Source organism: Heliconius melpomene, chromosome 17, assembly GCF_056956725.1.
Source record: "Heliconius melpomene rosina isolate 202511_hmr_F chromosome 17, ASM5695672v1, whole genome shotgun sequence".
Taxonomy (NCBI): domain Eukaryota; kingdom Metazoa; phylum Arthropoda; class Insecta; order Lepidoptera; family Nymphalidae; genus Heliconius; species Heliconius melpomene.
The window spans coordinates 14,110,064-14,137,156 of record NC_140405.1 but is presented as its reverse complement, the minus strand read 5'-3'; the positions used below and the strand labels follow the sequence as shown (position 1 = coordinate 14,137,156).

Here is a 27,093-nt window from a genome sequence, read left to right as displayed (position 1 = left end):
GGACAGACGGACATATAGACAGACACAAATTAGTCCTATAAATACAGTTTTTTTTTGAGATACCCAAACCTAAAAATAAGACAGTTTATATAAAGCCTTATTGTGATTCTTTCAGTAAAGTCAACCCAAACTTTGCCTTTGAAAAGTTTCTAAGCTTTAAAAGATATGTAAGTCATTCTTTTATTTTAGCGAAAATGGTTCAGGAATTCCTATATTAATAAATAGTTGACGCATTTGTTGAGTGGGGATGGTTATCTAAAGGATGGTTGTACGTGTTTTTCCTTTTTTTTAATTCACGCTGTATCCGCATATAGCACACAAAAATAACAATTTTGTAGCTTATGGTAGTCAAATGAGGAGTAGTGTCTTAACACTAAGTTCTCTCTCTGCCTACCGTGCCGGACGCTGGATGCGAGAGAAAGCGTAATAAACATTTTTAGGGTTCCTCACGTCGAAAGGATCAACCGGAACCTTTATTAGATCACTTTCCGTGATTCTATAAGGATCCACACACACCGTCTGTCAAGCTGTGTAAGCCAACGTAACGACAATAAAAATATTTTTTTCTCCTGAGCGGGAATCGAACTCACAACCGTCGACATTTATGCATCGTTATAAAACAGTAACAAATCATCGTAAACTCTTTCACAAATGAGAAGAGATAAAACAAGCCACGACTCTAACTAAATATTTTTTGATGTATCATTTTAAGGGCATATCGGGCCGCTTGGGGGTCACTGGGGGGCCGCTTGGGGGCCACCATTAAATATGTAAGGCGACGGCCGTTCATAAACTTACCCGTATATAATATTGTGATGTGATTTCTCTTACAAAACACCCTTATGGTACAGTGGTTGTTAAAGCTTATTTTCTAGCGTGAGTTAACTTATTATAAACAGGGCAGAGAGAACTTAGTGTTAAGACACTCCATTCTCTTAGCATCGCTCGCAGTGAGTTGAGTGGGGGATGTGAAAAATAATTCACTTCCCCCGAGTGGGAATCGAACATACAACAACTGACACACAAACGTATACGTGTACCGCTGTGCAATGACGTTAAAGAAAGGAACGTTAAAAAAATCATAGGATTTCACAGTTAATATGTACATATCTTATTTGTGACAAATTGCATAAATAAAAGAAATAGATAGAACTTTTGAATTTAAATTGAGTTTCAGCGGACGTTGTCGGTTTCACAGCATTGAGTATGGTGTAGAATAAACTTGTTTCATGATCGGTTTGTTCAATTTTGTATATTCGTTTATGTTTTTGTATGGTAATTTGGTAAGCAGAGGGAACCTGGGAACCTAGTTTTAAGAAGCTCCGTTCCCATTAAGACACGTCCCCAACTTTCCTTCGAATTCCGGGAGCATTGTTTGTTGAGTGACGGAACTCAACGCTGTGATTTGCCTCGTTACCTGGGCGAGAAACAAAATTCCTCGCTATGGTAACGAACCCACAACCTGTCGCTGTTTACAATCACACCACGATGGCCTCTCTATACATTTATAAAGAACAGTACAGAACTAAGTATCTAGTTTTTACAAAATCCTCTCAAATTCTATCAAAAAATGTAATGTAATAAAAAACGAGTTTGTAGCTATTTATTTTTTCATTATTTTAGGGTTCCATACCTGAAACAAACAAAAAGAAACCCTTATAGGATCACTTCTAGCTAGCTAGCTAGCAGCTAACTAGCTCATTCATTTATCATTCATTTATTTCTCAAAATTGCGTTAATCGCGTTAATAGCGAAAATCGCCACTCAACACGGAACTCACTCAACTCAGAAAGTGGTGAACGGAGTGCCTCAATCCTAGGTTCCCTCTGCCGGCCCTGCTGTATGCGGGATACAGCGTGAAGCTGATTTATATTTGTAGTTCGTTTCATACAAAATGAGTGCATATGCCGGCAAACTTAAATTTCCCAACTTTTAAACTAAGTTTACAGTGAGGTTCCCGTTGCAATCATGTTTACGTCCCTTAAGAAATTGGTACGGAACTCTCAGTGGCCGGGTCCAACTCGCACTAGACTTTCAGTTGTTTTTTTCTTTATTTCATTGCATTCCCGAAAAGTAAAGGTAACGAAGAAAGGTCTTAATAATATGTGAACGGTATATTATATCCCAAAAACTATTTTCTTTCGTACATACGTTGCAGACGCTACCCTCCTAAGAAGGAAGAATAACAAAATAGTGATGTCATTCAAATATATCGATAAAGATAATATTTCGAGTGGTTAGTTGCAGTACACAACACTGCGTTCTTTGATTTTTCAAGATAAATTAAAATTTTCTCTCTTTTTTTCGTACTTCTGCGTATAAACTGGATATTTTTAGTATTCATACAAATAAGATATTTAATTTTAATTATAAATGATGTACAAATTAGATATATTTTATATTTATATAAATAGAAAAAAAATGATAAGCGATATTTGGGTTTAAATAAAATTAAAGCGAGGGGCCACCATCTATACCTGCCATTTATATCTGCTATTTGAATATCACGCTAGGCAGAATAAAGAGTAAATTAAAAAACATACGTTAAACACAGGGGCCCAAGCGTGCTAGTGTAAACTGGAGACATTGTGGGTTCAATTTCCACTCAAGAAAATGAAATATTTAATCATTTCATTTCCTCGTTCCGGAACGAGGCAAAGCACGGTGTTAAGTTCCGCCGCTCAACACGCTGTGACTTTAAAAATCGACGAAAAGAGTAGAACAGAAGTGTCTTAATATAAATGGAGTGTCTTAACATTAGATTCCCAGGTCATCTCTGTCTATCCTGCTACGTGCGGGATACATTGTGAAACTAAAATAAAAACCAGTTAAGTGCGAGTTGGACTCGTTTATTTCAGGATTTTGTGTCGTTAATATCTTTTGATGTACGAAACCTAAAATCAGTTTTTCCTTTTCTTTCTTTTTATTTGAAGTCCACAAAGCACAACACTAGAGTAGAAACTACTTTTCCGCAATGTCTACTGATTTAGACGCGCCTTAACCGTTTACGACACCTGTTTTGTGTACACAGTAATATCTAACCAAGTTTTAAGGAATCCTACATAAAATGAAACTTTTTGGTCGAATTTAACGCTTAATTTACCAGAGATTTTGTTACTTTCTAAATTAAACTCACTATAGACCGCAACTCTCTTTGCGTTAACTACAGAACATAAGAGCTCATTCTATCCTGATCTCATAGAATTTTTGGTCCATCTCAACTATATTAGTGGTCCCCTACTCTCTCTAGCCTACCTACATGTCTAATTTAAGTTTTCTATATCCAGTTATCCATATTCCGCCGCATTCTGGAGGAATTGCGTGTTGAGTGGCGGAATACGATGCTGCACTACGTCTCGTTACTAAAGCGATGAGATATTAAATACTTCATTACATCGAATGGGAATCAAACCCACAGCCTGTCGCGCTTACAGTTGCACGCTTGCTGCGCCACGACTGGCTTCAGTAAATATTAAAAAAACATTACAGAATTCTAACATCTTGGAGAATGTCCAATAGATCTAAACATTTACAATATAGCATTCAATTATTCATGTAACATAAAAAATTGCAATCTTTTGTAGGGGCTTTCCAGATTTTTGGCATGTTGACAATTTCAACCCCATGAAGGGCACGCTGACAAGCGGAATGGAATAAAGCGGGGGGTAATCCATCATTGCTTATTGAGACTGTCGTGGAGCAGTGGGACCGTATTAGATATATTTAATGGTTGCGAGTTCGAATTAAATATTTTTTTATTTTTCCATTCTGGTAAAATAAAGCGTGAGAAATACAATGGGAGATCTATATGTGTGCCAAGTTCTGTATTCATTACGATTTTTAAACGTTTTATGACAATAATTAAGTTTGATTTAAGTTGTTGAAATTTAATATACGTCACATACTAAGGGGTTTTAACAAATATGCAAAATTTCATGGATATAGACTTATTGGTTTATGAGGTGTGAAGGACTCTTGAAATGGTTCGTGTAAGGCATACATATCGCCCGATTTCAGCTTTTTACTTGGCTCGACACCCTGGCGCGTGTCTTGATAAATTTCATTTTCTTAATTTGAATTTAAAAAGAAAAATAGATACAAAACTATATACGTAAATTATTTAAATTTCGTGCCAAATTATCATTAGACTACGTAAGGCTACTAAAGACCAGATATTCCCTGGGCAATATCTCTAGATATATCAATGCCGCCTGAAAGCGGGATAAAGCGTGAAGCTGATAAATCCTTAACCGTTGGTAGATTGAGCTCTGTGTCGTACATTGTTTGCTACATTAAACAAACAATCATGGAAACAAAAAACAATACGCGAGATTTGGCGAACATGTCTCATTAGGCGCGAATGCAATGATTTATCGCCTGTCGAAAAGTTTTGCCAAACGATAAAAGTAGCGATAGAAAAAAAAATATGTTTGCACAATACGTTTTGGGAAAGTAGTGGTGACAAAATATTTATTCTTACAAAAAAAACTAGTGACTGATCACTAAATTTAGATATAAAAGGGAGATCTGTTTAAGATAAAAGATGATGAAATCCATTTTATTTCCTGTCTATCTTAGACTAAAAAAAGATAACAAAAACGATTAAACTTGATTTTTTTATTTTTTTATTATGGACTCGTCACTTTTGTTACTATGAAAGAATAATAAGATAAAATAATCTACTTACGCTTAAAAATATTAAGCGAAACTAAGCATTATAATTTTTAAATCCTAAGTGGTTCTTTATCCGACAAAGCTTTGAGTAGAACAAATTTGTATGAACATGTGTAGAGAGTTTATTTAAACAACGACTTTATTTGCCGACGGTACACACAACAAAGTTTTTTTGTTGCCTAACGAGTTAGCTAGTTATTACGAGTTAGATATATGCGATTTTGCTTTGCTATATTGTCCTTTATGTGTGTTGTTTTTTTTAACTTCGTTCTGTATCCCGTATAAAAGAGGGTAAGAAGAGGGAACCTAGTGTTAAGGCACTCCATTCCCCATTTTACTTCCAAATTTCGAGACATTATGCACTGAGTGGCTGAAATCAACACCGTACTTTTTCTTGTTACCACAGCGAGGAATTGAAAATAATTTAATTACCCGAGTGGAAGTTGAATCCACAACCGTCGCGTTTATAGTCCAGCGTAATGCCGCTGCGCCACTACGGTCACAACAAAAGTCTAATAAAAAAATACTTTTTCTAAATACACTAACACACTTTTTTCTTACAGAATAAAAAGGCTGTATGGAACACATAGATGTCACTAACAAAGTGACGTCATGATGCCAACAGCTCTAATCATGAAAGTGAAAGTGTACAGTGAAGTGTGAAAGTGTAAGTGTATGACAAGTGTTTAGTTATTCATGATAAGTGAAGTGAAGTGAGATGCGAGACGGGTCCAGGCCTGGCCCGAGTGGAGGCTCTACCGGGCATGCTTTGGATAAAGACTTTGAAGGTAGCTATTTAAAAATCTATTTATTTTAACATTTCCTCTTATTCCCGTTTTATTTAACACTAAAACAATTATAAACTTATAATAAAGAGTATAATGAATAAAAGTTATCAATTCAATGATCAAAAATAATTAACTATATTATGTTATTTGAATTTAGAAGTATTACTATTGAAATAATATTGTAATATTAAAAAACAAATTGACCCATTCCGAATTGGTCTCACGTATGAAGCGTTCCGTACAATTTATAAAAACGGCATAAATCTCGTTTGTTATATAGGTGCTCCCTTAAATATTTATTTTATTCATCATGTGTAAACATTTTGTTGTTCTTTAATTATGGCGATCCGAGCGTGCCAGTTCAGCACTAATCACTTCGCCAATGTCACGTTGAATGGAAAACACACAAAGGAGAGTGTACGGTAAAGAGACAATATTACGCAATAGTAGATGCACGTTAAAAAGAGATCCAGCTAAGATACTGCCTTCACCTATAAGATAAACAAAAATTATACACAATATATACATAATAAAGGGTTAGTAATAGATTATATTTTACAAAATTGTTAGCTTATACTATAATATTATTAGATCTAATATATTTACATAAGAATTTACACAAAGGAGTATATACAAACATTAACAGACACTGAACATTAAGGGGACGGGGAACTATATGAGGAAGGACATCATACAAGGGACGAATTAACTTTGGACATGTGAAAAGGATATGGGAAGGGGAACCTTCGTCCAGGCCACACTCACACAGTGAGTGGTCCCTGACCCTGATCTTAGCTAGGTGAACAGGTGTACATGCATGCCCAAGGCGCAAACGACAAATAGTTGATATAATCCTCCGTTCAGCAAATTTTTGAGAAAAAAACCATGGTCGCCTTGGGATATTGGGTTGGATAGTAGCATAATACTTACCTTTCTGAGTTTTTGTTAATTCATAGAATTCAGACCAGGACACATCCAAGTGAGTTAATGCAAGAGACAACAAATCCTGGGCCGAAATAAAAAAGTTATCTAAATTACCACACTGGATGGCCAATTTTGCGCAAGAGTCTGCAGATTCATTCCCACTGATTCCAGAATGCCCTGGAATCCATGCCAAAGTAACATCCAAGCCCTTTAGATAACATGAGTACAGTTCTTCACGAATCCTTAAAATAATTGAAGACCTTAATTTACTATGAAATGGATTTCTCTTGATAGCCAATATGCAACTTAATGAGTCTGTAAGTATGACAGTCTGTTTGAAGTTGTGGGAGAATGTGAACCGGATTGCTTCTAACAAAGCAACAGCCTCTCCAGTAAACACAGATGATTCGGGAGGACATTTAAATTGTAATATAATTTTGAATTTTGGTATCCAGCATGCTGCACCAACACAGCTTTCCTTAGAAAGCTTTGATGCATCTGTAAAGATGAGGATATGGTTTGAAAAATTTTCATTTACTATGGCTTGAAATTTAGTGTTGGTGTCAACAGCTCCCTTGGTTAGGCCAAGATTAGTGATGACAGTAGGATGGTGTACTAGGGCCTTATAAGGCGTGCGGAATAAAGGATTAGATGGAAAAGATGACAAGGGATGAGGAAGAGAGGTAAATTTAAGGAAACTATTAACAGTGCGTTGGTGGGGGAAGACTTCATTGCACCTATAATAATTCTTAGGCATTTGTATTGAATTTTATTGAGTTTCTCAGTAGCAACTTTGTTAAAGGGGTCTAAAACAAATAATCCATAGTCAATGTGACTACAGATTATGGCATTGTACAGTAGTTTAAGAGTATATGGGTGTGCACCCCACCACACACCAGACACCGCTCTCAAAGCATTGATGCCGCTTTCACATTTTTTACTGATATGTTCGGCATGGGCAATTCCGTTCAGTCTTTTATCAAGAACCATGCCTAAGAATTTAACATTTTCTGCTAATTGAATAGTACTATTACCGCAAACTATTTGGAAATCAGGAGTTACTCTCTTTTTGGTAAACACTACCGCCCGGCACTTTGCTACTGATAGTGCCAAGCCATGATTGGAGAGCCACTGGTTTAGATAGTGCAAAGCAGTATTTAAACGATAAGTTATATCCTCCACAGATTTTGAGCTGTAGTAAAGGACGATGTCATCAGCATACTGAAGAATGTTACAAAAACTATTGACAGACAATTCAAGGTCATGAGTGTATACATTATACAGCAGAGGACTGAGAGCTGAACCTTGAGGCAAACCTTGCCAGACAAGTCTGGGAGGTATAGTAAGAAGTGGATGCTTTACAGATATTGATCTACCAGTCAGCAGATTACATATGAAATGAGTCATCCTCGGCGGAATACTCAGCTGATGCAATTTTTGCCTGAGTACCGGAAGAAGAACATTGTCATATGCAGACGCAACATCTAGAAAAACACCAACCAAATACTCTCCTTTGGCATATGCTCGTCGAATGTCTGTAGTAAAAACACTGAGACTATCTGTAGTACTTAACCCCTTTCTGAAGCCAAATTGAGAGGGTGCTAAGATATTTCTGCTTTCCACTGTCCACTCCAAACGATTTTTTAAAAGCCGTTCCATAATTTTTGATAAAGCAGATGCTAGGGCAATGGGTCTGTATGAATTAGGGTCAGAGGGACATTTTCCAGGTTTTAGGATGGGAATAACAATTTGGGATTTCCAGGATTCCGGAATGATACCTGATTGAAAGATGTTGTTAATCAAATTTAAAAAATGTAGCTTAGACTTCTCATTTAGTCTAGCAATAAAAGAGTAAGAGACACAATCCTCGCCTGGGCTAGTGTCTCTTAAATCCGTTAAGACGTTATTGAGTTCTTCGAATGAAAAACAAGCATCCATGTCGTCCAAAGTTTCAATCAGAGGGGATATAAATAAATCATGGGATGGAACAAAAGGAGGTGCCAGTTTGTTTGCAAAATTATTAAGCCATAAAGAGGGATTGTTGGAATTAAGACTAGGAGCATTGTTAAGAGAACGGCGAAATCTCTTAACATTTGTCCATACAAGGGAAGGAGGGGAACGTGGATCAAGGGATTCACAAAAATTAACCCATCCAAGTTTTTTCTTTTTCCCAACCATTCTTCGAAACTTCGCGTCATTGCGTGTATACTCAGTGTAATTCTCCATAGTCATACAGGCTGTGTATGACTCCTCGGCAGATGTTCGCCGATTGACAGAATCAGAGCATTCCTGATCCCACCAGGGATTGAAATGCATCCAATTCTGAATGGAGTGTTTTTTAGGGATATGAGAGTCAGCTGCAGATAAAATGGCAGAGACAAACCGATCATAGCAAAGAATGATATTCTCAAAATTACCAGACTCAGGAAGATTGTCAAGCATGCAATCCACAGAGTTAGCATACTCAATCCAGTTAGCTTTTTTAAGATTATATTTAGGTGGAGTATTAGGAATGGGAGCAGAAGGAAGTCTATTATACAAAGAAAGTAAAATAGGGAAGTGGTCACTACCATGGGTGGAAGGAAGAACAGACCATGATAGCTGGGAAGCAAGAGAAGGAGACGATAGGGAAAGGTCAACAGCTGTCCTTGGATTCTGGTTTGGATAAACCCTACGAGTCGGTGAGCCATCATTGAGAATGCATAGAGATACATCATCAATCATGTCTACCAACGAAGGAGAAAATCCATCACAGTAATAACACCCCCACAAAGTGTGATGAGTGTTAAAATCTCCCAGGACAAGCACAGGGCTAGGAAGCGAAGAGATGACAGACTTAAGCTCAAGGAAAAGAGAGGAAGAAGGATGTGGAATATAAACTGATAGAAAGGAGATATTGGAAGCCCTCACAGCAACAGCATTAATCTGTTGACTATGAGGGGGGAGAGGAATAAGGGAGTAGGGTGAGGAGTGCTGGATAAGGATTGCACTACCTCCATACCCATCATTTCTGTCCTCCCTTAAACAGGAGAACCCCGGCACCCTGAACCGGGAACCAGGGACCAACCATGTTTCTGAGAGGGCAATAATGGCAGGTTTATGCAGTGAAATAATATGAAGTAATTCATGCTTTTTAGCACGAATACTTTTACTATTCCATTGCAAAATGGTCAGTGGAGCCATTGTTGAGTGTATTAAGGATATTGAGTAAATTTAAGGCAACGTTGGACGGTATAGGAAGCTCGTTGGCTGTTGAGATTATGCTTATAAGTGTTTTAGTTAAAGCAATCAACAGATCCTTACTAGACTCTGTTGAACTGCCAACACCTTGATTAATACTTTCATTCAAGGCACAGCCATTAGGAAGAGATGAAGGACAATTTTCAGTTATGGATTGGTGAGCCTGTCTGTCATATCCCTTTGCTAGAGGAGCGCGGGGACGAGGAGCTTGGAAAACAGTCTTGCGGTATGATTTGTAAGGAGTGACTGGGGCTGAGACTTTTTGTGATTGGGAGTATGAGTGAATAGGAGGGGAAAATACTGCTTTTGCAATATCGGAATAGGATCGTTGGACAGGAGGAAAACGAGAGGATGCCTCCATATAAGAAATACATTCCTGCGACATCGTAATTTTGATGGATTGTTGTCTTGCAAACTCAGGACAATCCTTGTCAGTGGCAAAATGCTTGCTATCACAAAATAAGCACTTAGAATTTTCTTTAAGTATGTCACAAGAATCACCACAGTGAGACTTGCCACACCTGTAACACCTAGGCTGAGATCTACATTGTAATTTTATATGTCCAAATCGGCAGCAATTTAAGCACTGGATGGTAGGAAATTTATAGGGTTCAACGGGAAGGGAGGAATGATAGGAATAGACCCTTTCTGGCAGCACTTGTCCACGGAATGTGACTACAACCGACTGAGTCGGAACCCATGTAGTCACACCCTCACTAACACACTTTCTATTCAAACGTCTCGCTTTCAAAACCTGACCACATCCAGCGGGAAATTCTAGAGATTCAACTAGCTCATCTAAAGAGAAGTCAACTGGAACCTCTCTTACAATACCCATTCTTGAAATGTTGAAAGTTGGGATAATTGCCACATACTTACATAGACTAAGAATAGGGTTTAATAGAAAAGAATTCGCTGCAGTAGCATTTGAGAATTGGATGCTAATTTTGTTACGCCCAACATTTTTAATTCCATCCTTGGTAATATCAGTTATCTTATTTTTGTGAAGAAACTGACCAAATTTAATTGCTCTAATTGAAGTTCCAGCTGCAGGATCAGGGATTTCTCTCGACACATACACTAAGAAAGGGCCTTTGTCGGAATCAATATATGTTTTTGGGACATCAGATAGTGAAGGGTGTACATAAAGGTTTTGGATAGAGGGTGTAGCAGTTGAAGGGTCAAAGATTGTTTTTTTAATAAAAGTTTCATTATCTGGAGATGCCTCTCCACCTTGCCTTTTTCTGGAAGCTGTCTGTATATCACCGCCCGGATCAGGGGGATCAGGTGGGCGATCAGGATCCATATTAAATTTACATAAACTAACCTACCTTATACCTTACCTTACCTACGACTAATCTAAATACAAAACAACCCAAACACTCACTACAACCAAACACCTTTTCTATAGATATCTTTTAACAACTTGCAACTTTTTTCACTTTAAAATAGAATACTAAAACAAGATACTCTCACTAACACGTGTGTCAGCCAAAACAAACGTCTGTAAACATTTTACCTGTCTAACTATAACAGTTCATGGGATACAGCCTGGTGACAGACGGACAGACATACAGGCGGGAGTTTTAGTAATTGCGTCCCGTTTTACTCTTTGGGTACGTTCATTCCTTAATTACGTCGATATATCATAAACTGATGAATATATTTTAAAAACTCAAATAAGAGCAACCACTCGCGTGAATAAAATATTTTCATTTCCTCGCTGCTTTTTTTTTTTTTAAAAGTCGGTTAATTCCACAAGAAATTGAAAAGAACGTGTCTACCCCTAATAGAACCCATCTCACGATGTAGGCCAAACTTGCCAAATTATCTGCTCTCACCCCCTAAACCTTACTTTACCGATAAATTCTTGTTTAATTGCTTTAGATACTCTTTATTTATTACTTTTGTTGATTTATCGACTTTTAAGCTGTTGAAGTGATAGGTCATCGTGGCGCAGTGGTACAGGTTCGATTCCCACTCGGGGGAATTACTTAATATAATTTACTTTGATTTAGTCACCCTTATCGACAAAGTGGGGCCGCCTCAAACTAAGTACTAAAGTAGTAGTTAGAAATTATAATAATTATGTTTGTAGTAAAACTGAGAAAAAAGAAAATTTTGTTTTTTATGATTTTATCTGTGGCATCGCCGCAGCAGCCAGATGGCAATAATTTCTCGTTGTGTATGACACATGACATATTTTTAGCGGCCCTGGGAACTCTAGCCACAGGTACAGTGGGTTACATAGAAACAATTAAGATGATCAAATGCATATAGCCTCGATAAATAGACTATCTAAAACAAAAATAACTTTTCAAATCAAGCCTATAGTTCCTGAGATTAGTGTGTTCAACCAATTAAAGTCTTCAGCTTTATAATATTACATAATATAGATGCATGTATGTATAAGAAACAACCCTATTATTTTAAAAATAAATACCATTTTTTATCGTTCTTTGTCCTGTTTCCATCTTTTGTCCCAAAAATACCTACCCTTTTGCATTAATAAAAAAGATTTTTGCAAATTGGTTGACCTACATCCAAATTAGCGGTGATAAAAGGACTGATTAAAATTTAAATATATGTCTCTTAGCGAATAAATACGTTATTATAAAATAATAAAGTATGTGTTTTAACCAATTTGTAGTGAATGAGGGTATTGTTTCTTATAGCTGCCCCGTTCATGGCAGCGTAGGTTAAACTAATCTTCGTGTAGAGAAAAATTAATGTTTAAACACTTCGTCCGCCAATTTTTGAGAGATTGCGTTTTGAGTGGCGAAATTAAACGCCGGTCTTTGTCATTTTACCAGAACGAGGAAATTAAAATAATTCGTTCCTTTGCTTCTTTCCAGTTATCCTATTTTACAATATGGTAAATATTATATCTTTACTGAAAAACTGTTTTTTCTTGCATTTTTAACCTATAATATCATATAAACGAGACATAGTTAGGTGGACTTCATTAAAAGTTCTCATTGTAATCGTCCCGGAGACCGGAACAACTGAACTAATTTCGCTAAAGTCGATGACAATTTAGTTATATATTCAAATGCGTTGTGTTATTCGATTGCCTTGGGAGCAGCGTCGCGCGTCGCTTATTTTGTAAGCAATGAAAGAATAAAAGACTGGTTAAATACTTAATCATTTCCAATTTTCTTTAATACATTTAATATGTCTTGTAAACGCGACGGTTGTGGATTCGATTCCCACTCAGGAGAATTAGTTATTATCATTTCTTCGCTCTGGTAAGAACATATAGTATAGCGTTAAGTTTTGCAACTCAACATTGAATGTCTCGAAAATTTGGCAGTAATTGAGGAACGGAGTGTTTTAACACTAGATCCCCTCCTCCAACTCTTTTCCCTTTCCCGTGAAAACAGAATATAAAAAATATGAACCATTCTGGCAATTTGTTTAATACAGAATACTTCTTTACAAACACTTATTATATCAGATAAACAAAAAGTGAGCCTCGAATCTCAGGCGTTTCAATATTAATTACGTTATGGAATCCTAAAAATCAGATGTATTCTATCATTTTTATGGTCGTCGATTAGTGGTCGTCTCGATAACTGCGTGGTAAGTACGGAACCTGCAACCGCCTTACCACAAGCGGGATACAGCGTAGCGCTGAAGAATATTAGTGCTAAACTGTATAGATATTTTAATTTTTTTCTTCTCCGAGTGGGAGTCCAGCCCACCACTTTTCGCGCTTACATTTGCACGTTGATCCCTCTGCACCAAGACTGGCATTTAAAAAAATTATTTATTAAAAAAGCTAATGCTAACAATTACTTTCAGGTGCTTCATCGAGTGAAGAAAGCAGTCATGAAGAGCTAGCGATACTGAAGACATTGCTACATTTTCCAGAAGAGGTGGCTTTACGACTCACTGATACAGAATATAAGATTTTTTATCAAGTAAGTACCATTAGTTATTGTAAACGTGTCGGCAGTTCGATTCTTACTCTGGATATAAATTATACTTATTTCCTCCCTCTGGCAACAAGACAAATCACGACATTGAGTTCAACCACTCATCAGGCCATGTCTCCAAAAATTGAGTGAAAATAAAGGAAACAGAAAACACTGACCTCCCATTTTCCTTAATTATTATTAATAAGGTGAAAATAAAAGTAATAAATCTTATTTGAAGGTTAATAATTATTTAATTAACAAACAAATGTAGTCAAACAATGCAAGGAAGGTACCGCGATAAGCCCGTCCTGTAAAGACGAAAGGGGGACTGTGTATTTAAAGTTTTGTGGATAAATTTATAATTTATTAGTTATTAGCTTTTGCCCGCAACTTCGCCTGCTATTTTTAACCTTTAATTTCTCATTAATATTTGCGTACTTAAAAAAAAGTGTGCATTGGTGAGAATCGTTGAGTTGCCTGCAAGTCACGCATTTGTGGACACAATTTATGTTGTTATCGTAATCTAACAAAGAGCGAAGTAAGAGTGATAAATCATTCCCTCGAGTGAGAATCGAACCTACAACCGTTGCGCTTACAAACGCCATCGACGATCTCTACAATATATATACGGAGACATAACATTTTTCCGTAATAAATATCGTAAAAAAATTATAACTTCTTATCTTTAGAGTACCTTCACAGCATTTTTGCTAACTTTGCAGTAAAATCCCTAAAATTTAATGTACAGCACTTCGGATACCATGGATAAGCAGTATATCTAATTTGGCAAACACATCGTCCTAAAATAGGTTTACAGCTCGTAACCTTGCAACAGGCACCTATTTATGGCCGTTTTATAGCTATTTAATCACCAACAAACATATTTATTACTCTATCAACAAATAAACAGTATTCGATCTGATTTTCATTAATTAAAACGTGAATTTTCTAACCCTATGGCACTGTGCTTGTTAAATCAATAGGTTACTAATTTGAGTCCCGATTGAGGAAAATACATTATAACTGATATATTTACATACATATATATGCATAATCTTTTTCTTTTAATAAAGTAATCCTATTTCTTTTATTGTCACTCTACAAGTGTCCCACTACGCGGGTTTAAAATAGGCGAAATCGATATAATACTTAGAGCAGAATATTATAACAATATAATAGCGTTGAGTTGACCACTCAACACATAATATTTGGAATTTAAGCAGAAAGAAAAGAATGAAGTATCTCAACACTAGGTTCTCTTCGCCTAAAGCACAAAACTCTCATCTGTCTTTCACAAAGCGTAATAGGTCGAAAGTCGTCGAAACGGGCCAAGTGGGGAAGTTGGCAATCATCATTTATTCATAATTGTTAATTGTTGCCTTTTGGAATGGAATAAATTGGATTGTTTTTGTCTATACGCATCATTCATTCAATCCTTCAACCCTTCGTTTGTTCATAGACTAGACTTTAGACAGAATATGAAAATATAATCATTCCTCCCTACATATATCGAACCTACAACTAACGTATTTACAGTTGAACCCATTGTGCCACAAGGGCCTTGTAGATTATTATACTAAAATATTCAGTTTTGATGACAAAAAATGGCCATCCCGCATAATTCAGTACGTGACATGTAGAGCAACGTAAATAGGTTTCCAAATCCGACGGGAGCCATCGGTTCTTGCTGAACCTTTTCAGCCATATCTCTTTGCATCTTTGAACGGTGATCATTTAGTTCAGGTATACGAGTATGCCGGGCACTGTGTTAGTGTTATCTAGGTGTAGGTTCGAATAACTTTAAAGAAACTTTGCAGTATAGAAATACTTTTTTGACAAAACTCGGAGTTTAGTTCCGCCACTCAATACACACACCTTTACCAAGTGCAGTTTATAGTGTATGTATACGCAACGGTTACGGATTTGATTCCAACTTGAGAGAAAAAATATTTTCATTTCCTCATCCTAGTAAGAAGACAAAACACTACTTTGAGATCAGGTACTCACGCAATGTGTCGAAAATTAGGCGGAAAATGGGAAGCGGAGTGTTTTAACACTGAGTTCTCCCTGTCTACCCTGCTGTATGTGGGACACCGTCAACGTGTTCACAATTTGGTTTATATTGAAAGCTATGTAATTAGTTTTCTTGAATTATACCATAAGCCGGGCTTATGGCTTGGAAGTGACAATAGACTGTTCTGTTTTACAAAAGGAAAAATTGTATTCTGTAATTAACAATGATTGATGTTGTTGTTGCTTAGTAGAGATGATTAAATGGAATGGTAATGAATTCGAAGTAAACGTAAGACATACTTATATTTTAATTTATGTACGAGTATATATTTTTTGGTAGAAACAAAGTAACCTTCCCTATCGGTAGATAGGCGGAGGGAACCTAATGTTAAGATACTCCATGTCTCCCTTTCTGGAATATTTTCGAAATATGGCCTGTTGAGCGGCAGAACTAAACGCCGCGATTTATTTTGTTACCAAAGCGAGGAAGTTTAATAATATCACGTTTAATGCCTCCACGTCATCTTGACGATCTTTTCAAACATGCAAACAAACAGGCGGACAACAAAGTGACCCTAAAAGGCTTCCCTTTTTTTCTTTTTAAGCGCAGAACCCATCGATCAACTATTCATAGTATAGTGTATAAATGATCGCCACCAGTAAACGGTAAAATGTATGTTAGACTAACCTAACCATATTTTTTAATAAAGCGTAGGTGGGTATGCTCCATGCGTGGGTAGTAGTGGTGGGCGCCTGGAGGGATAGCCAGAATCGCTTTAAAGTCATAACTTATCTACATAAACTTATAAGTTAATTGTATTTGCTATCTGTGGATTGCTGTATGTTTAGTTTTTGTTTTTCAAGCAGAGAGAGAGAGAGTGAGAGTGTTCATTTTTTGCTTCATCATTTATCAGGCTAGACCGAGGTACCGTTCGAAATTGGTGGCAATCAAGATATATGTTCTTATGGTATTAATAAATAATCTTAGTTCTAAATTATACAAAGATAATTTATAAGGACGATGAATTTGGATGAGATAATGCCATTAGGGGTATATATAAAAAATATCTACCCTTAAAATCGATATTGTTACTAGTAAGCCAAGGTTTCATCAGCCATCTTAAAACTCCACCATCAGACCATCTCGATGATACCATAATATTGTATTGTCATCTAAAGTACATATAATTGATGATACAACAATTAGAAATGTGCGCAATTCAGATTTTTAGATTTCATTAAATATTTACTCAATTATAAACCGTTTTTATAAAACCTTGCTAAAAGACAAATTTTCTTATTTTCATATAATTTATAGAGCTTATTTATATTCACTTTTATCTGTATACAGTAGACGGTTACCGGGGTTACACGTAGAGCGCCCGTGGTAGTTTGCGTATGTAAATTTGGGCCTTTGAGCGGTGAAATTTAGCGACAAGGGCCGTTTCGCTTCGTCCATATTAAAACAAAGCTCAACAACGATTAGTGGCTATTCGATGTTCATTTCTAGTAAAGATAAAGAGTTTGTTTGGTTGAACGCACTAATCTCAGGAACTGTTCGCTAAAATTGAAAATTATTAATTATTTTGATTGAATTTCGATATAGCTTGATGAGAAGGTATGGCTAAGTCTGCTAAGTCCAAGAGACGGGGCGGGTTTAATTTCTGCTAAGTTAAAATTTCTGAAGATGTTTGTTTCACTGTGGCATTTCATTAATACTACAAAACTATGGCAACTTCATAACATTCATTTCATGCATTGTGGAATTAGAAGACACTCGGTTTCCATTGAGATACTTCCGTTCTCCACTTTTAGCGTAATTCTTGAGGTGGCGTAACTCAACGCCGAGCTTTGTCTCGACACCAGATTCGATTGCTTATTTTTCTTTATTATAATCTTATTTATTCCGTATATTATTTTAATCATCCCTTAACTGGGTTTTGTTCATAGAATTATGTCATATTGTGGTTAGCCTGGGCTGTATAATTATTATGTACAGTTGATTCGCTAATCGAATTACTGCAAGTGATTGGCAGTTACTATAAATATATGTACTGCATACAGGCACTCAAATGTTAGTACGATCGTTAAATTCTTTTTATTTTTTAAAAGTGGCATTCACATAGTCGTCGTGGCCAGGTAGCACTAGGGTATGGCTGTAAACGCAACAGTTCTAGGTTCGATTCCCACTCGGGGAAATTAAATATTTCATTTCGCTTCGGTAAAAAGGCAAAGCGCGGCATTGAGTTCCACCACTCAGTACGCATTGTCTCGAGAATTCAGCGGAAGGGGTGTAACGGAAGTGTTAACTTTATTAGGTTTCCATGTTCCCTCTGTTTATTCTGCTATGTGCGGGATACGGAGATAAATAATGAAAGAAAAATATTTAGAAACGTATAAAAAAATTAACTTCGCAGCACGTATTCTATTTCATTTTTTCGTTTCTAAAGAGATTAAAAGTTTGTTTGTTTGAGCGCGTATCAAAGGCACTCAGCCTCTCACGCACTCAAGTGCTCGCACCAACAACCCGTCATGTTCAAAAGGGCAGCTCACGCTTTTTTCCGCATAGAGTAAATAGAGGTCACCAAGTGTTAAGACACTCCGTTCCTCACGCACCGCCTAGCCCCACCCCCTCCACTTTGATATGGTAAAAAATAGTAATTTTTTTAAATAAAATATTCAGACAAAGGAAATAAACTTGCTACAGTAAGTATAAACAGCCGACATCTATTGCACTATAATAATAATAATAAATAATAATAATAATTTAGCCTTTTATTCAGATCAAACAGTTATATTTTTGAGAATTACAACACAATACACATACTTATTTAATTTAATTGTAATATTTGATTTTTCCTTATTATTTGTAGATCTGTCTGCCAATCGGCAAAGGCCTCCTCCAATCTTTTCCATTCAGTTCTCTCCAGGGCCACTCTATTCCACATCACTCCAGCTACTTTTCTAATGTCGTCGTCCCATCTTTTCTGGGGTCTGCCTCTTTTCCTTCTACCCTCCCTGGGGTACCATCCTGTTACTCTCCTACACCATTTGTCCTGACCTCTCATCATGTGCCCAGCCCATTTCCATTTAAGTCTTCGAATTTTATATGTTACATCTTGTGTTTTACTTTTACTCTTAATTACAACGTTCTTCACTTTATCCTGTTTTTTTATATGTAACATACTCCTTTCCATTGCGTTTTGGCAGATTGCAATTTTGCTTATCATTTCCTGACTTAGAGTCCATGATTGGCACCCATATGTAAGGACGGGTAATATACAGGAGATAAATAGTTTGCTTTTTGTGCTTATATGAAGTGTTTTGTCTTTCATAGCATCCTTTAAGCTCCAGTATCTTTTCCAGGCATTTGTTATTCTTCTTTCCATTTCCTTAAGCATATGTTCTTTTGGGGATATGAGCTGTCCCAGGTAGATGTACTCATCACAGTAATTTAATTCGATATTTCCTAATAGTATTGTCTCTTTATTTTTATTTGTCATTACTCTAGTTTTCTCAGGATTTAGTCTTAAGCCTAACTTCTCACTTTCAGTTGCGAGCTCGTTTATCATTTTGCTGATGTCTTCTGATGTTTTGGCAAAGAGAACAATGTCATCAGCAAATCTTAAATGCGTTAGAAATTCGCCATTTACATTAACTCCGAGATTTTCCCAATGAAGTTCCTTGAAGATTGACTCCAATACTGCCGAGAACAGTTTTGGTGACAGGGGGTCACCCTGTCTGACACCTTTTTCTATTCTGATAGGCTTACCTTTCTTTTCTAACTGTATTCTCGATGTCATGTGACTATAGACGTTTTTTATTAATCTAATGTATTTATGTTCTATTCCTTGTTTTATTAGGGCCTCCCATATCTTTCCTTGTATTATTGAGTCAAAAGCTTTGCTATAATCAATGAATGCAATGTAGTATGTGAGCTGGTATTCATTGTACTTCTCCAAGACTTGACGAACCACGTGTATGTGGTCAATCACCGAAAAGTTCTTACGAAATCCTGCCTGCTCAATTGGCTGATTTTCGTCAAGGGGTTTTTCCAGCCTTTTTAAAATGATCTTGGCAAAAATTTTATATATATTGGACATTAGACTGATAGGGCGATAGTTTTCAATGTCGTGTTTGTCTCCCTTCTTGTATAGTAGAGTAATGATAGATTCTGTCCATTGTTGCGGAATGATTTCCGTGTTTATGATGTCGTTAAACATGTCTGTGAGGACAGGTATCAGGACTTCTTTGCTTTGTTTCAAGATCTCATTGCATATGCCATCCGGTCCTGGTGCTTTATTCTCTTTTTGGGTGTCTATGGCGTTTTCAACTTCCGCGTGAAGGATATTGGGAATATTTGAGTCTTCTTCCAAGTAAATTTTGTCTTGTTTAGTGTCGCTTCCGTAAAGTTTCTGATAATAAGATGTGGCTAATCTTAAGATGTCTTTTCTATAATGGATCAACTTTCCGCTATCACTTTTCATTTTTGTTATCCAATCTTTTGAGTTTGTCATTTCTTTGTAGGCTCTTTTCACTCCGCCCGTTTCTATTATGCACTTTTCTATAGTTTCGATTTTTCTTTGTTTCTTATCCCTTCTAATGTTGTCTTTAATATCCTTACTAATTTTTGCTAAGCGTTTTCTTCTATCCTGTGAGCCTTTTGAACTTATTAAATTGTTTCTTTCTTCTAGTAATTTTATTGTACTTGTTGTTAACCATTTGTTAGTTTTGATTTTAGTATTAGCAAAGAGTTGTGTTTGGGTTTTGATTGTGTTGTGTATCCAATTATATTTTTCTTGTACTCCTAGTTCTTTTGTGGTAGTTTTAAAATCTTTCAATTCGAGTCTCAGGCTATTTGTAATTTGTTCTATTTGATGTTTTCCTAGTTTATTACTTGTTGTATTTTGTTGTCTTGGTCTAGGTTTTTTAGGTGATATTGATCGGAGTTCCGCTCTAATTAATCTATGGTTAGTGTTAAAGTTTAGCTTATTAATGATAGTGAAATTGGTAAAGTATTTTTTCCTATTAGTCATTATAAAGTCAATTTCATTTTTTGTTTTGCCATCAGGCGAGATCCAAGTCCACATGCGTTTCTTCTTTTTCTGGTACACAGTATTTAAGATAGTTAGATGGTTTTCTTGGGCAAAGTTCATAATTTTTTCACCATTCCTGCTCCGGGTTTTGTTACTGTATGTAAATGACCCTACTATTGTATTTTCTTCTGAGCGTCTTTCACCGATTTGACCATTGCAGTCTCCCATTACTATTAGATTTTTATGAGCGTACTTTTGAATTGCTTTGTTTAAGTCAAGGTAGAATGTATTTATAGTTTCTAAGCTCGACAGTTCTGTAGGCGAATATATTTGTACAATGGACCAGGAATCTTTATATCCTGGTATTTTCAAATTCATAATCGCAATACGCTCCGAAATTCCTATGAGTCCTTCAATATACTTCTCTATGTGTTTTTTAACAATAAATCCGACACCATGGTGACCTGGGGTTTCGCCTATATAGTAAAAAAGATAGTCTGGGTTGGAGGTGATATTTTCACCCATTCTTCTTATTTCACTCAGGCCTATGATGTCCCATTTTATTTGTTTCAATGCATATATTAGTTCTGAAAGATTTTCTTCGTTCTTTAATGTAAGTACATTTAGGGCCGCGATATAGATTCTCGATGGTTTTGGATTTTGATGTTTGTTAAGTGTTATTGTTGGAGGGTTGTGGTCTTCGTCCCCCACGAGGACCAGTCGGCTTGGGGGAGGTTGGTGTTTTCCTGTTACTATACTTCCGGTTTCTTCGTTTGGTTTTTGTTTCCGTTTGCCGATTTTTAATTGCTATTGCTTATTAGTGGATATATTGGAAAGAGAGTGAGATCTTGAACGCATCATATCGAAAGCATTTGTCCTATTGGACTTGAAAAAGGATGCAGTTTGTTGCTTCTTTGGCTGGTTGTTAGAAGATGTGGGCGAGGCAGATGTTAATCTTTTCCTTTTCTCTTGGTTGCTGTTATTCTCTTTTACTATTAGTTTATCATACTTAAGGTACGCTATGTTGCCCTTTTTCCTTTCTTCAACCAATTCTGCCTGCAAAGCTTTCCTTTTTTCTAGGACTTCTTTTGAGTAATCTTCTGTAACATACATTTTCTTCAGATTTTTTCGATTCTTGATAATTTCGTTTCTTTTCCAATTTTTTGTAAAAGAGCATAGTACAGGTCTTGGCTTGTTACTTTCTCTGTTTTTATTTCCCAAGCGGTGAATTTTATCGACCTCATAATCTTCTATTTTAATATTTATATCAAACTCGAGATTTTCCTTTACTGTTTGTATTAATTCAGACGTGGATGTTTCTTTTTCTTCTAAACCAAATATTATAATGTTTTTACTCCGTTCTCCTCTTTTTAAATGTTCCACTTCTTTTTCTAATTTTTCTATCTTTGATTTTAGATTCTTGTTTTCTTCTTTTATAGGTATGAGGTTTTCTTCTAATTTATCCATGACACTTTTTGTGATAGACTCCTTTAATTCAGCAGTTTGGTTTTGCATCTCAATTTTCATTTTGTCAAATAGTATTTGAAATTGCCCTTCCATTGTATCTTTGCGTGAGTAGGAACGTATTGGTAGATAATAGTAGAAAGTATTTTTTGTAGTTGGCAGCACTGACTGTGATGTCAGTTCTGTTGACGTTGATATGTCAAATATCAATGAAGGTTACCGTTTTGTTTTCTAACCTCAAACCACTTATTATCTTGAGCTTCGTATTATTTTGGAAAACTCCAATGATCACGCCAAACCAATTATTTATAAAGCACTATTCGGTGTTTCTGTAGAAAACTATAACTATACAGATATTTAGGGATCGTACAAACTATTTTAATCACTAGTTTTCTGCTGGAGATAATCACTAAGGTGTTGACAGTTTTATACCGGAAACGGAAACCTTATTTTATTGCACTATAGACGCAAATATTACAATATTCATTCTTCAAACACAAGTCGACACAAAACACTTTTTCACTTTCATTAGTTACACAAAGTCAAAGGGAAGCCTTGTGCGTTCGGCGTTCTTTTGTGTTCTTTTAAAAATATATATAACTATACATAGGCAAACGTGGTTTAGCGGGTCAGCGCTCGACTTTATACGACGGTCGTAGGTTTGATTCTCACTTAGAGGAATAACTCAAACAAAGCGTGTCTGTGAGTTCCACCACTCAACACGTAATATCTCGAATATTGGGACGAAAAGTGGGGAACGGAGTGTCTCACTAGGCTACCTCTGCCTACTCTGCTATACGGAATATAGCATGAAAATAATTTAATTTATACCAATTAAATTATTTTAGTATATTACTAAGCAATCGATTATATAAAAGTGAAAGTAGGCTTATCACGGACTTTACATAAAACGAAGGGCGAAGGGATCTTCCTGTGCCCAATTTATCCATAAATATTCCACCTAATCTTCTTGATATTGCGTTTTGAGTAGAGGAATTCAACGTTGCATTTATCTTACCATATAAAGAACTACGTTATTAGTATTTATATATGCACACTCCCCTTAGTACAAATTGAACCCACAACCTTATCGATCACGAGTAATGCCTTTCAAGATCTTCCACAGTCACCAATGATCCATTTTCTCTTCCAAATTGCATATCGATATTCCTATCATGTACCCCTAATAGCTCCTGATGGACTTATTAACAAGCCATTAATTGTACATTCTCGAAACAGGTCCTCGCGTCGTGGCGGGGTGAGGCAATCTGATTGTAAACGCGATGACTACGGGTTCAGTTCATTCCGGGGAATGATTACATTTAAATTACTTTAGTTTTTACGCTCCAGTAAACAAATCACGGCGTTAAGTTTCGCCACTCAATGCCTTGAGTTTTGCCACGCTAAGAGATAAGATATCCATTAGATATCCATTAGATTAGATGATAAGATCCATTTACAGCATTTTTTATAAACGTACCTAACGTTACTCGGTTGACATCCCCTCCATGACAGAAAAATATCTCATGAAACTAAAGTGATTACACCCTCACCTACCAATGGGTAGGCTATCAGATAACAATCATAAAAACCATGGCTGCCAACCGTCATAGCACAAAACATGGTAAAAATCTAAATCGTCCCTATTCCCGGATGCCCTTAATAAGTAAAATTTTATAATTAAACTAAACCATATTTTCCTCAGGTACCACCAATAGATTACCTCCGTCAAGTAACTCTGGACCTCGGGGGAGAAGGTGTCCTCGGAACTGTTAGTGATAGGCACATGATAAGGAGAGCGCCACCAACTCACACTCCTCAAGCGAAGAGCAGCGTCAGGACTTTAATACGAAGGTTTAACGAAGTATGTGGTTATTTTGTTATTTTTATTAGCGTACTGCGTTTTCTCTTGTTACCAAGACGAGCAAATAAAAAGAACTCGGGAATTCGGCGGAAAATAGGGAACGGTGTCTTGATGGGGAAGGAGTGTCTTAACACTAACTTCGCAAGTTCCCTATGCTTACCCAGCTATGTGTGCGATACAGCGTGGAGCTAACAAAAATAATTATTCTTAATCCTCTCTTTAGTAGATACAAACGGGAAACTTAATAATTAATTACCTTTTAAAACATAAGAGCTTTTCTGAAGCTCCTGCGAAGATATAACATTCAATATTGTACGAATATATCTAAATTATAAGTCTCGTAATCGTAAGGATTAAACGATTAACACAAAACTCCATAGAAACGAGTTGCGAGATAAAAAATTCAAATTTCAATTAACTTTATTCAATTTATCCTGCATTGTATCTAGTTAACTGTTGCTATAGCTTCTGTTTGGTATTGGGTAGCTATTATATTGTCAATTTATAGCCTTAAACTGTATCCCGCACATAGGATCGCGAAAGGAAAGGAAGACGAAACCTGGGGACCTAATGTTAAGACACTCTGTTCCCATGAAGACACTTACATCTCTCAATTTCCGTTGAATTACGGACGTATTGCGTGTCGAGACGAGAAAATAAAAATATTAAATATTTTATTTTTCGACTGGGACTCGAACGAGCAACCTGTCGAGACCTTGTAACCCTGTGCCACGACTGGCCTTTGTATCGTTTTAATAAGTTAATTTTATTGCTCGGATACCCTCTCGGGCCTGATTGATTAGTGACTCAACTGATAACGTTATTAAGTGTCGATGGAAGATTGATGGTGGCCTTTAAACAAAATAGGATGTTAGTTAACTTCCAGGGTATAACATACTTGTTACTCATTCACAGTACGCCCGTCAACGTCACGTCTAAGGTTGTGGATATGAGCTTTATTCTGGAGAATGAAATAGGCAAGGGAATGTAATGACACTAAGTTCTCTCTGTCTACCCTGTCACAGAGGAAAAATGAGTGTTTTACTCGTAGCGCCACAACAACCTCAAATAAAATCATTGTCTTTCAATGCCTTTTTCATCGTCGTTATCAGAGAGCGAACCGAACAGGGAGTTTTGAAGCGAAGCGAGCAAGCCTTCCTAGTACATAAATATATACGCATCGCATAAGTAGATTCAAAATCTTTCTTTATCTTACGTGGACATTAAAAGAACTGATGTGATATCAGTGCTCTGTGACCCAGAAAATGTCCATCAAAATGTCCGCGAGTGTTTGATGATGTCATAAAACTAGTAATTTAGCGTAGTTTATATACCTAATGTAAGATAAGTGTGAGTTCTTGGCATTTTTCTATTAAGGAATGGGAAATGAACTCATTATCCCAATAATGAGGTCAAAAATTGTTTTATCATATTTCAACTTTTTGCATTGTCCTCAAACCGAAGTCAAAGCCAAGGCAAAGGCTGTAAGCTATATTACATCACGTCTGTCGCTGTTCCTGCGGTTAGAGATACCTCCCGCCCTTAGAACGTGTCATGTGTCATACACAAAGAGTAATAGAAAAAGCTAATGAAACACTTATGAAATGAAATTAAGCTGAAAATGATAGAGAAGAATGGGAAAATGAAAAATATTATATTAACTTTTTCAATTTTTCGAAATCATAGGTAAATATAGGAAGCATAGGAATGGAATTTTAAGGTATTTCAATTTGCGTTTGTATAAATAACTATTAAAAATATCAAATATAAAATCAAAAAATCTTTAAATGAAAAACACTAAAGAAAACAAAAAAATAAAACTAAATAACATAATTATTCACACATATCGATAATATTACAAGCATCACTACACATTCTTAATGTCGTCACGCGCACTTGTCGCTAGATATTGTTTAGACAGCGACACGCTAGCTGCTAGGTGAATATCGGGTTACCAAAAATATATATCACAATTATAAAATGACTGACTATTTGAAGTAGACGCTAACGTGGTACAGCGGCACATATTCTATACGGAAATGTGACGGTTACTGCTTCAATTCCCATTCCTGGAAAGACTGTCTTAGCACTAGATCCCACGTGTCAGTCAAAGTCAGTCACATGTCAGTCAATATTGTGAAACAAATATGAATCTACAAACATTGTACTATATGCCATATTAGCACCAATATATTAATTGATATTATAAGGTGGATGATTGTGTTTAATAGTTATTAAGAAAACGTACAAAACAATTAACGTAGCGGGATATTCAATTTTTTATATAATTTTTTATAGGTTTTCCTAATAATTATTTTTCTTTCTTAAGTGTGGAATAACATTTTAAATATGTTGATAAGTTTGTGTTTGGTTGAATGCGCTAATTTCAAGAACTATTGGTTTTTAATTAAAATTATTATTAAAATATTTTAGTTAGTTTATATAGGAAGGTAGGCTATACTAGATAAACGATGCTCACAAGTAAAAAATAGTATAAATATAAAAAGCTAACATCTCGGTTAACTTAATGGTCGCCACATCAGTATCTAACGTGTACGTTTATTTAACGTGTTCCTGAAGAGAGCACGTGCCGCCATTAAGCATTTACATAGTGATGTGCTGTGGCAATAAAGTATCGATATTTTATTGATTTGTATAATTTTCATCTCGAATAAATTTACTTATTAAATAAGTATTGAATTTTGCTTTGAAATATAAATGCATGTTTCATAAAAACAAAACAAAGAGTGGCGCTCAAATATTGCTTTTTTTTACTATGTTTTAATATAGATGAATATTACACAAGTTCTTTATGATTTAATAAAACGAAAGAACCTATTATTTACTAAAATATCATAATAGTGACCCTAGAGCTTACATTTTGTTCCCCACGCAACTGTCAGTTTTGGAGACGTTGCAAATTGAGTGATGGAATTCAATACCGTGGCTTGTCTTGTTACTAGAGCAGGAACATACAAATATTTCCTCTGAGTGGAAATCGAACCCCCAATCGTCGTGCTTACATTCAAATATCATCAACAATTCAGGTATTTCTTTTATTATAATGAAAAATATCTACTTCATGCTATTCTTAAGAAGCATCAAGATCCATTCAAAGTTTCCGCAACAGCGGCGTGTATTCATTCGGCCTGCGAAGCAATTTGTCGGGA

General features: G+C 36.1%; 3 protein-coding genes across 4 annotated transcripts in view; 1 reads left to right on the top strand and 2 right to left on the bottom strand.

The window, feature by feature from the left end:
- LOC146530479 (1-phosphatidylinositol 4,5-bisphosphate phosphodiesterase epsilon-1-like) overlaps window positions 1-27,093 on the top strand; it is a 105,769-nt gene that overhangs the window by 24,483 nt on the left and 54,193 nt on the right. For both annotated transcript variants that reach the window (XM_085200333.1, XM_085200331.1), the window contains exons 2-4: window positions 5,238-5,462; window positions 13,431-13,549; window positions 23,765-23,923. In XM_085200333.1, the coding sequence (XP_085056459.1) occupies window positions 5,393-5,462; window positions 13,431-13,549; window positions 23,765-23,923 (348 nt within the window). In that variant the 5' untranslated portion in view covers window positions 5,238-5,392. The remainder of the gene's footprint in view (window positions 1-5,237; window positions 5,463-13,430; window positions 13,550-23,764; window positions 23,924-27,093) is intronic.
- Window positions 9,474-10,949, bottom strand: LOC146530482 (uncharacterized). Its single transcript, XM_085200342.1, has one exon. It carries the CDS (start codon window positions 10,930-10,932, stop codon window positions 9,538-9,540), a length of 1,395 nt encoding a protein of 464 aa, XP_085056468.1. The 5' UTR covers window positions 10,933-10,949; the 3' UTR covers window positions 9,474-9,537.
- On the bottom strand, window positions 20,142-22,155 carry LOC146530481 (uncharacterized). Its single transcript, XM_085200349.1, has one exon. The coding sequence runs from the start codon at window positions 22,153-22,155 to the stop codon at window positions 21,403-21,405; it is 753 nt and encodes a 250-aa protein (XP_085056475.1). The 3' UTR covers window positions 20,142-21,402.